This window comes from Lycorma delicatula, chromosome 6 (assembly GCF_047948215.1).
Source record: "Lycorma delicatula isolate Av1 chromosome 6, ASM4794821v1, whole genome shotgun sequence".
Classification (NCBI taxonomy): domain Eukaryota; kingdom Metazoa; phylum Arthropoda; class Insecta; order Hemiptera; family Fulgoridae; genus Lycorma; species Lycorma delicatula.
Window position 1 is genome coordinate 94,839,650 of NC_134460.1, and position 12,460 is coordinate 94,852,109.

The 12,460-nt window shown below is 28.4% G+C and overlaps 1 protein-coding gene across 3 annotated transcripts in view; it reads right to left on the reverse strand.

Annotated features, from left to right (window-relative positions):
- Nucleotides 1–2,348: 2,348 nt before the first annotated feature.
- LOC142326047 (WW domain-binding protein 2-like) overlaps nt 2,349–12,460 on the reverse strand; it is a 55,734-nt gene continuing 45,622 nt past the window's right edge. For all 3 annotated transcript variants that reach the window (XM_075368144.1, XM_075368141.1, XM_075368143.1), the window contains 2 exons: nt 11,503–11,591; nt 2,349–3,768 (listed from right to left, as the gene is read on the reverse strand). In XM_075368144.1, the coding sequence (XP_075224259.1) occupies nt 3,718–3,768; nt 11,503–11,591 (140 nt within the window). In that variant the 3' untranslated portion in view covers nt 2,349–3,717. The remainder of the gene's footprint in view (nt 3,769–11,502; nt 11,592–12,460) is intronic.

The window sequence follows — 12,460 nt, forward strand, 5'->3', positions numbered from 1 at the left end:
CCGACTTCCATGGAGTGAGTGATTAATGCCTCAGCCTCTCATCTGGAGATCCTGGGTTTGAATCCTGGTAGAGCTTGCCATTTTTCATATGCTATACAATTCCATATTCCATGCACAAGCTCAAGCTTATGTGGCAGTATCATCAAGCAAAACAAAAAAGTAGAATACACTTATGATAGTAAAAATTACTTCTTATTTCTCAAAGAAATAAAAGTAAAAACTCCCAGCAAAGACCATGTATTGTGCATGTTGTGCGCTGGGCTGTATGTGATCATGCATTGTCCTGCACAAACAGAACGCTTTTAGTTTCACACCAGGCAGTTTTTTTCTTGGACTGGGCACATCTTCAACTTTGCAGTAGTATTCGCTGTTAATATTGACTCCACAGAATAAAAAACAGACATAAATGATGCCATTTTTATCCCAAAAAATCTGAGGCCATAACTTTGCCTGCAAAAGCAATTGTTTGAAATTTTTTTAGGAGATAGTGGAGGCTGCATGCTTCCACTGCTTTGATGCAAGATTTAATTCCGGGGGTGAAATGATTGCTGCAGCTACAATTGGTTAGAACCAGCGGCGCTCGGCATTGGCTGCACTACTGTGCATGAACATCACTTCCAGACCCATGTTTCATCACTCAAACAATTCGATCAAGAAAGAGCTGGCCTTCTTTGCCAAAACATTGCTTTAACTCTTTGCAGATTTTCATTCTTCTTTGCCAGTTGAAAGCAGAGAACTGTCTTGGTACCCAACATGCACTAACCTTCAAATGGTTGTAAATGATTTTGTTTACAGTTCTCACACACATTTATTGCTTCTGCAATTTTCTGACAAGTTATCTGTTGATTACAAAGGATGAGTTCTTCCATCACTGAATGTTCATGGGAATGATTACTCATACTGTAGGCTCCAAACCACCTCGACCAGGATCGTCACTCACTGATGTATGGTCTTCTTTAAAGCATTTGCACCACTCAAATGTTTTACTGCAACTAAGAATAATCACCTTATTGTGCAAGGAGTCACCAATAAATAAAATAAATAAATAAATAAAATAAAATAAATAAATAAACCAGGTCTTACGCCCTTCATTCACAAGAAATTTCATTTCAACATACTGTTTCACATATCCATTCACTATATTGGACACAATGTTCTTTACGACAGACTGTTGTTTTAACACTGCTTCACACCAGTGTGCTAAACGGCAGTAGCTGACACTTTTACCCTAAGTGTACAAACAACAAATGCATAGGAATCTCCAAGTCTAACAAAAGTCCCGGATTAACATGAATGTCCATGTATTATCAATCTTACCCTTCTTCAATTTTTTAAAAAAACTACTTTTATTTAAGATGTGTGTGCAAAGATTTTATCCACCAATTTTCAAGTTCTGTTTTCAACAGTGCATTTCAAAACACTGACTAGTCTTTTAGCATTTCTGATTTTCATTCATTCATGTTTTGGAATGTTAAATTTTACTGCATATATTTCTTTTAGGTTCCTAAGCTAACATCAAAAGATTTCACTTCTGTATGGAAACTTTCATGGCTCAAATCTATGAACTTACCTTTTCGATTGTAATTTTACTTCTTAAATAACAAGGTTAATGGAGTATTATCTCAATACATTTATTACTCTTTGTCAAATTTAATTATTCCTTTAGTGATTAATCCATACAAATATTACTTTTATCTCATGTTAATTTTATTCAGTTACTAATCAATTTTATTTATTCATTGCTTCACACACAGTATCACTTTTTTGCGAAAATCCTGATTTTCCCACAGTTTGCAAAGATTTACCTTTTTTCGAACAAGATCTTTTCTGTACATTATTACTGTGTGATTTTTTTCAATGCTTTTTCAAAAATGGTTTGATTCTGTACGGTTTTAGCAATGATTCACTGATGGAAATTTCATCAATTAAATTTTTTGTTGTTAAATCATGTGGCACACAGTTTATTTGTATTCAGACTTCATATGGTTTAAAACCTTTATGGTTGTTTAGTTCATTGATATCAAGACTGCTAGGTGCACCAGTCTTGATAAACTGGCCAACTAGAGGAAGAGTTATATTGTACTAAATATACAATATATAGTATATACTTTTGTACAGTAAATAATTTATACGCTGTATATTATATTGTATAAATGTCAAATATATTATGAAACTAATACTTCAGAATCAGTAACAAATTTGAGACCAGATTGCTGATAAAAATATGTTTATAAAAATAAAATATGTTTAAAAATTGTTTATATAAATTATAAACAAAACTTTCATGTAAATAAAGAATACTAAAACTAAAAATAAAGTAAGGACCAATTAATAAATTGAATGAAACATTTTATTTTAAATAACATTTAATTTACGAATTAATAAATGTACATTATTTTAGGAAATTAATAACACATACCACAATTATCAATACACCATAATAATAAATTAATTTATTACTACTTTATTAAACTTGGTAAATATCTAACTATAATCTTTTATGAAATGTTATGTATCACAGCATTAATTGTTCATAATTTAATATTGTTTAAACCTTACCAAATTATGGTTTTTAATGCTGTTAATGTACATGAATTAAAACTCAAAATCAATAGAATAATTAATGATAATTAAAAACTATTTAAATTACAAATATAAAACGAACTAATACTGTGTTACATGACAATATATTCTGGATTATAGTACAGTATAATAAAATAATAAAAATATCCTCAATGGTTTTATGAGAAAAGTGGTAATGATAATAAAATTAATATCAGTAATATAACTGGTGAAAATCATTTATAAGACAGTGAATATTATAAAAAAAAGTAATAAAACAAAGCAATACAATTTAATTTTAGGATTATATGTAGGCAAAGAGACTATATTATTATTTTTCTTTTACAACAATGTATAAATTTTTAACAACAAAATAGCCTAGCTACTAATAATGCAATACTGAATTCTTAGAATAAAATATATACTTTTATTTAAATAATTAAAAAACTATCAATAAATTTATAACAGTTTTAATAAGTAATAAAATATTAGAAAATATATACATATATTTTTCAGCTTTCTAATAAAAATACTTTGCTTGTAACATTAATAAATAAGAACCCATAAAATGTATAAAAATTATTATTTTAACAAAATTTTGTAAAGTGAAAAGAATTAAAAATGGAATGTTCAATATAGGATAAAAAAGAATTTTAAATTTTATAAATATTTTATGGCAACTTTTATGTAATGGGAAATATAGTCACACAAACAAAATATTAAAAATAACAGAAATTAAAGTAAAAACCGAAAAACCCCTATTGCAAAATTCATACAAATATATATAATATATAGTATTCTTATATCTGTATGACAAATATATTAGCCTGTAACATCATTTTACATCTTCAACATTTTAATTACATATTATAAAATAAACTCTGGATGTAAATTTCAAAATTTACTGATATTAGTTTTCTTTTACCTAATAAATTTAATCACCTGTTTTTTTATATATCATACAGAGCAATGCTGTAATCTATATACATATGTATTTGATGTAATGTATATGGGTGTAATTTTGATTATACATTAATTATATAATCATCATAAAAAAAAATTTATTTTGGCTGTGCATAAGACACCACATTATTGTCCCTCTATCCACTGCTGTCAACTTTTTATCAAATTGATTGATGAATGATGTCAATTCTGTTACTGATTTTTCTTATTATCGCTGCTGTCTTGGTATGCTGGGGGCTGCTCCTATAATCAAACACAAGTATGTGAAAATTAATGGATTGATAATAACTTAATCCGTAACGCAAGTCTTTTCTGTAACCAGTAGACATTTAAAGGATTCAGAGTTCCTGAGCTCTTGACACATTAATATTTTCAGTAATGAAAAACTTTATAAAATTTCAACATTTTTATAAAATTTAATTTTTATAAAATCAGTGCAATTTAGGCACTCTTGTTACATAAAAAGAAACTTCCACAATTATCTGTGCTTCTTCATATATGCAATGCAAGTCAGGGTCAACTAGCTTGAACGGGGCAATTATTTTCTGTACATTCAGTAAAAATAACTTATAACTACTATCCATGCACTATAAATAAAGGTCCTGATGATAGTGAGAATGAAATGAAATCATATGTATTGTATACTGCACTTTCAAATGAAATTTTTACAAAGTAAAGTAATACTAAAAAATTATGTGTTTTTACAATAAATATCGCTCTATGAATAAGGAAAGTTTTTTCTTTTCTTATTCATAGCTATATTTATTTCAACAAGAAAACTTAAGTACAGTTAATTAATACCATAATGCACTTTTAATAAATTAAATAAAAACAATTTAAACCTCACTACTTAGTTTCCATACTCTTAGTGAGCATAGTTTGCTTTAGATATTTATGAATGGATAGTGCTCCAACATTTTTATACTTTAGTACACTGTAGTGTAAAAGTTTTTCTAAATTATGATTAATAAAAAGTAACCGTTTCAATGTTCAGGTTACAACATTAAACTAATTAAAATTTTTTCACTAAATCACTTTCACATCCACGTGTTTGTTGAAGATGTATCAATTTACTTGGTCTTATCAAAGCAATTGTATCTTCTATGGAAGTATTATATTTTCATTACGAGCATTACTTAAATAAATCTTTAAAAAAAAATCTTTTTCAAAATCGTTTTATTACTTAATAAAAAGGACAGCGCCTAAATTAATTTTTACGCAATAAATTGTATCTTATCACAAATGTGAGACTGTTACATTCCCTATTTTTTACAATTATGGTGTTTTCAAACTTTAAAATAATCTAAGCAAGTTTTTTCACTCTTAAAACAACATGCATTTCCAATTATCCAATATCAAATCATAATTAACACAGTTACAAAGCCTGGGTTATGTCACAACAAGCTAACTGCTAAATCTGTCCACCAACCAAATTTAAGTGACTTAATATTTTAGATAATCAAAAATGAGTTACATGTCAAATTATTAATTAATAAAAACCCATTGATTAATAAATGATACTACCATGTTTTACATATGGGAATAAAAAACTGCAAACTTTTTTTTTAGAAATACTTCTAAAATAAAAGAACTATTAACAAAATACAATATATAAGGACACCGGCATCACATACCAAACAGTTGCTGAAATATACTTTAGACATAATTCCACAATTTTAAATCTATTTAAGCATAAGTCTAAGTAACTACCAAAAAATAGACAAGGCTTCCAGTTGCATAACTTTTAGCAACAGGTAAATATAATGAATTTTTCCAGTTTTTGATCATTATTTATTACTAATCTGTTGTTACTATAAAATATTTCTTGGAGTTTCTTACCTAGCTCTGTTTAATAATCACAAATCTTTAGTTTATATTTGATGAAATTAAAAACAGGGTTTTTTCTTTGTAGTAGAGGTAATCACAAAAATTATTTTTAAAAATCTCATATCTAATGCCTCATACTTTTATGTATGCTGATGTGATATTCTAATTCTTAGGTACTATTTGTTACTATCATTTAAGAAACCACTCATCAAAATTTCTTTTAAAAATGTTCAAACAATTTTCTGGCTCTTTTCCCAAGTAAACTGGAAATCAAGATTCCAGAGACAATATATTACAGAACATGTCAAATTTGTAATTTGGCTGCATACAAGGAAATGAACATTGGGTTTACTTTTTATTCATATTGCAAAAACTGACAGTGGTCAGGAGTAATAGATTCAAAAATTAATACCAATGGAGCTTTTTGGAGAAAATATTAAATACACTACCCAATCCCTTTGCTGAACTGGTGAAATTCTTGTTTGCTCATTTATATGATGTTATTTAGTAAATTATTTTATCAAATTCATCAGCTGAATGAAGCAAACATTCTTTTACAAAATGTCTGTTACTCTTTCCATAAAGAATTTTCTCACGAGTGCACACACAGACACAAACACACAAGTTTTATATTTTTTCCCTAATATCTTGTCAGACGATTAAATTCCTCCTCTAAGGTAATTCTTCTTGAAAAACGTACTGCTAGTTTACCTGTCCATATGTAAGAGTATCTAATGATTATATCTGAGCCATTGGTCTGATAAGTAATATCATGAAGCTTAACTTACATAAAAGAAGTTCCTACAACTTTTGGTATAACCTGGAATATATTAATTATAAAAAATGAAAATTTCATTTCTATTACAAATTTGTCAACATGTAAATTATTATTTTTACCCACAACAGAAGAGACTGTATGTGTTTGTGGTAAGAGGTATACGTTCATGTGTGTGTGTGTGTGTGTGTGTTACCATTTTCCTCAAAAACTACTGAATCAATTTTGATTTCGATGCTTAAGAGCAAGTTTTTAGACATGTTTTACAGTTACAGGCCACCAGTGGGCATTTTTGGGCTTATTTTGATCTAGTTTTTTGCATTACTTAGGTGACATCTCAGAGCATGTTCTTAGGATTAGTTTTACAGTTGGTAAGCCAACAGGGAGTGCTGCAGGAGATATGTTCCTTCAAAACGGTTTGCGAGGTTTTTTTTAATTTTATCACTCGTTATAGTGAAATATCCCTACAATAAACCAGAGACATCAAGGTGAACATTCCTTTATCAATTGTTTTATACCCTAAAATAGGTTTGATGTGAAAAATATTAAGTGTTAAAACTACTATTAAAACACCCAGAAAAAATAAAAACACACTCCCACATAATTTAAACTTGTCAACCACATCGCATTTCAGCATGTAAGCACAAATACTTTTTCCAGTTATTAGTTGATCACATGAATTTGGAAATGGTCAAATGAAGCCATTCTAAACCTTATCTCATGAAACTGTGCAGCAAACCAAAACACAACAATAATATTCTTATTTAATTTAATGTAATCCATCAGAAAAAAGTCCACTTCTCTTTATTTGTAGCATAAAAATGAAATAAAAAATATTCTAATACAAAAATTGTGATAAAATAATGGATTTTTCTTAAAAATAAAAATTTCAAGTAAATCAGAAAATATACTGTTACCTCAATGTATTTCTCCAATAACCAATAAGCTGCAATCTGTTGAACTAATGTCATAAGTTTCTCAAATTTACCACAATATCATCAAAACATTTTCACATAAACTGTTTTCACTTCCCACGCTTTTTTCTTCATTAATTACATGTTGAATACAATTTTTCCAAGCATCTGTATTTACTTTAACACCTTTTATCAGTAAATTTTTTACATCACTTAAATGTTCTAATTATTACTCCCAATATAGCATTTGACTTGTGTACATATCAATTATATCAGGTCTACACTGCAATGGTATGGAGGAAGATGCAATGAATATATTTTTGTTTAACTGATTTTATTATTTTTTAAAGTTCTACTTCTAATATGTCTTCTGTATACATGAATTTCCTTAATTTTAACTATTCAGTGACAATTTTGCATTTTCGAGCAATTAAATTGATTGGGATTTAAATTTATCAAAATATCAAGCTGAACTGTAAGAATCAAGACTGCAAGTTTGGAATTTACTTCAAAAAAATATAAAAATTTTGGGCCTTCAAAGCTGACAAAAAGAACTTTCTCAATACTTTATTAATGAAAATAATTTGGTTTATTGCACAAATATTTATGAGCTTATTTTGCACTTAGGACAAGTTCATAAAATTGAGGATTGTTGCATTTTCATAGATTCATCCAATTATAATATAAAAGTGGTTCTTCTATTACACAACAGTAACAAATATCCTTTAATACCAATTACGATGTGATGAGATGTTCTTGAAAAAATAAATTATAAAAAACATAGCTGGAACATATGTAGTGATTTGAAAGTTATAGTTATTTTGTTAGGCATGCAGTTGGGCTATACTAAGCACATGTGTTTTCTTTGTGAGTGGGAGCTAGGGATAAACATTACATTACCAGAGTGGAAGAAAAAAGACAACTTAACTCAAAATTGCAAAAATATTATTCATGAGCCCTTAGCTGAATCCAAAAAAATATTTTTACCCCCTCTCCATCAAGCTAGAACTAATGAAAAATTTTGTAAAAGCGATGAAGAAGGATAGTCCTGGATTTTTGTACATCAAGCAGAAATTTCTGAATGTAAGTGATGTAAAAATCAAAGAAAATATTTGTTAGACCTCAAATAAGAGAGTTGGTCAAAGGTAATGTATTTAACTCTATGTTAAATAATGTAGAAAGTGCAGCTTCTGCTTCATTTAAAGACATTTGCAAAAATTTTCTCAGCAAACAAAAATCCACAGTATTGGTAATCACCTTCTTATTTCATACAGAGCTATGGGATGTAATATGTCTTTAAAAATACATTTTCTCCACTCACATCTGGTTTTTTTCCCGGACAACCTTGAAGATGTTAGTGACGAACACAGTGAATGTTTCCATTAAAGACATTTCGGTGATGGAAAGCTGCTATAAAGGGACTAAAATGCTAGCCAGTTACTGTTTGACAATAATTCAGGATGTGCCTGAGGCTATTTATAAAAAGAAAAACTTAAGCGAAATCATTCTAACACAGGTATGATTATGCAAAATTATAAATTTTACACATTTTAAGTATATTTTCCCTTAATTTTTTTTGAAGCATAGTTTATTTAAAACTAAGGGCGATAGAATTTTTATATTTACAGATTTGTAATGTAAGCAAAAAAAGTTCAAGAAATGTTATGACACTTAGAAAAACATTAAAAAATTGTTTTTTGTCAATAATTTTTTTGAGAAGGGTTTGTTATAACTGAGGGAGGGAATTACTGTATATTATAAAATGCTATCAATGTATGAATCTAAGGTAAAAATTTTTCAAAGTGATGTCAATTTATTGTGAAACTGTAATAGCCAGTGAAAAAATAATTATAATAAATAATATAAGGCTAAAATGAAAGAAACTAACTAACAGTAGTGGATATCAAATAAGTACAAAAATTTATAGCAGCATTAGATATTCTTCTATACATTTTTTCAATCCATGTTTCAACCCAAACAACCGAATCAAAAAATTATTTCCATTTTTTTTTTTTAAATAAGATCAAAAAAGCACTAAAAAAAGAAGCAAATTCAATTCACAGTATATTAACAAAGAATAACAAACAACATCAGGCGATTCAAAAAAGGCTTCACAACTTTAAAAGCATATAAAAATATACTTTAAATAACTTACAGATTCGGGTGAGGTCTCATTTCAGAGCAAAACATATCAAGTTTTGACTCTCCAGTTCATTAGTACAAAATTTGGCCACCAGCACATCAGTGTTGTTAAGTGGATACATTTATTTGTGTAGAATGTGCTTGCTGTGTGTTTTAGTTTCATGATTTGTAGTTCAATGTAATTTTCATAGAAAGTATGATGGGAGCCTCATAGTAGGCATACAATTTACTACTCTTGGCACCAAACTTTCAATGAAAACAGGTTGTTCTCTTAAAACATACAAGATCACTAAGATGCCAACACATACATCCCTGAAGCTGTGTGGAACTGTTTTTTATGAGTTCTTAAACGGTCACAACAGAACTGTCCATTCAGTTGACTAAATTTTGACAAAAACTTTTTTTTCATGTTATTTACAAACACTAGTGACATCTGAATTAACACATAAAAAAAAGTTGGTTTTCATCATTAAATTCACAAATTTTAATGAGTTCTTTTGGCACTGTACCATACACTGTTTTATGACACTCTTCATTCACATAAATTCCTATGGAACATTGTTCTTCCATTATTTTATGTGAAATTGAAAATAATGTAAAAATTTTACTGATTTTAAAATTTGCAAATGTAATATTATTAAGTAAAACTTATTTATTTAATAAACATTTCCAAACACAAGATGAAATTTTAGACACTAAAGATGTGACCAGATCACTGACTAATGTCAGATTGACCAGTCTGTAACTGCAAAGCTAAATGATGCAACAAACAAATGCAACATGAATTTTCCTGACTGGAAATGACTTCAAGCACCTGATAATACGAACACTGCAGTTGAATGGTTCAAACAAGTCATATTTCAACTATAGTAATAAGTATAAAAATTTGAGTTTTTTAAAAAAATTAGTTTTAAAAAATTCATAAAGATTTAGGGGTAAGTATATCACCATTAATATTATGGTAAAATTACTAACATACACATACATGTAAAAAAATAATTCAAACTGTGTATGCCATCCCTGCCTCTTGAAAAAAAAAATTACCATAAGTGAAATTTCGCAGTTTTTCATGTTCAACATTATTGGTAATTTTCTCATAGAAAGAAGAGAGGTAGGTAAATAAACCACTGTACCAATATTTTACTTTCAGAAAATATGATTAAATTGCTTTTTGTTTCATCCGTCAGGACCAATAGTTTTTTAGTTATGATTTTTTCCATAAACCTTTACAATCACAAAAATAGATGTGCGCAATGTAACAAAAATGGCTGCCACAGGTAAACTGCTTAAATAAAAAATTTAAAAAAATTTTTAAGGTCCTGAGACATGTAGGAAAAAGCAGGTAAGTTTCAATTTTTTTTTTTTGAATTGGTTAAGCAACCAGCTTATGTTTTTTTGGGACACTTCAAATGCATTGACACAGACTGTACAGCCAGTTCTTCTTCCAGGGGGTAACAGTAAATGGTATAGTTTATTTGGACATACTTCAAAATTTTTTAATTGCTCAGATGATGACAAAGATGGATGCCATTACTATAAGCAAAATGAGGCACAGTCTCACTACCGCCTAGAAGTCAGAGTTTTATTGATACTTGACTCCCAGATCGGTGGATTGATGATGAAAGTCCAATTGCAAGGCCACCTTGCTTCTCAGATTTGACCCAGTTAAATTTTTTTCTCGTGGCAGTTCATTAAAGATAGAGTTTATATACCATACCTTTTCCTGCTATCTTGTTGAGCTAAGACTTCGAATTAACATCACAGCTGCAGAAGTAATGCCTGAATTGCTGGCTACTCTGGATGTAGACTTTAGACGAGATGTGTGTCACACTACAAATGGAAGCCATATCGAATCAAAGTGAATGTTGGGCGACAAACTTTATGTGTTTTACTATAAAACGAGACTCAGCTGAATCTGTAAGTTATCAAAATAAATTTTTACATGCTTTTTACAGTTGTGAGGCCCTTTTTGAATCACCACCCAGTATTACAAATAGAAGTGTTTTCTTCTGTAGTCATCAACTGCATGGAAAAAAAATATTTTGTATTCAAATAAACAGCAAATTTTGGCAAATCTAGCTCATTTTCAGATTTCACCGAGGTATAAAAACTATATAGAAAATCTTAAGGAACTATTATTATGTAAATGACTAGATGGGCACGCTATATAATAAATCTACCTTTACTTATTATTAAGAAATGTAAAAAGGCAATGGATGAATTATTATAATTAAATAATACTTTTTAACAGTGATAATTTAAGATTTGTTACTATAAAACAATGTCATGAAAAAACTGTGCTCAACAAAGGGTACTTACATAATAAGCTGGTGGTGGTACAAAAGCACACTGTGGCCTATTGGGATCATAGTAAGCACTCTGAGCAGCTTCAGCAGCTTTTGAATCCGCTGCAGTAACAAAACAAAAGAAAAATTCATCAAGAAGATATAATTCAAAAGAAAATAAGAATAAAATTTCAATTTTTAAAAGATCAAGAACATGATAAAAGAAAGGAGTAAATAAGGAATGAAACAGGTAACAGAAAAATAATTTTAGGTTAGGAATACAATATTTAAAAGAATAAACTTTAATACTAAAAAAAAAAAAAAAAAAAAAAAAAAAAAAAAACATGCTTAGATTTTTAACACTAACACCAACACATACAATCAGTAATCTAAGAACATTTCATAAAAATAAAACATTATGTAGCTCATGTCATAATTTAAAAAACATCTAATTAAAATTATTTCACATGCCATTTAGAAACGAAAAAAGACATTCTGTCCTAAATGGAAAAAGAATTTTAATAAATATATTTAATATAATTTAAATGTCTGTAGTGAAATATTCTGTTGTATCCTTAGGGACAAATATCAATTCTCAAAAACAATACTTTACTTTAAATCATCTATTACAGTATTTTAACTAAGAACACATATTTAATGCGCAAAAAAAATTCAGTACAGTTTATAAATAAATCTTATTTTAATCTACTTTATCTATATTATTTTGATTTATATATATTACTTAAAGAAACAAAAATCTGTCAGAGAGGGCTGGGCGACTTACCTTTATAATAATGCTTTTACAGTTTACAACTGTACATTAGGTAATTTTTTAAAATAGACACAAATCAAGTTAGAAATGTAATTTTTCACCTTCATATTTATTAATAACATTCCTTGTTGTCATGACAGGTCCCAAATGAATTTGTTGCAGGCGTTTTCTTTGTTAATATTGTTATTTCTTTGTTACTTATTAATAAATTGTAATGACA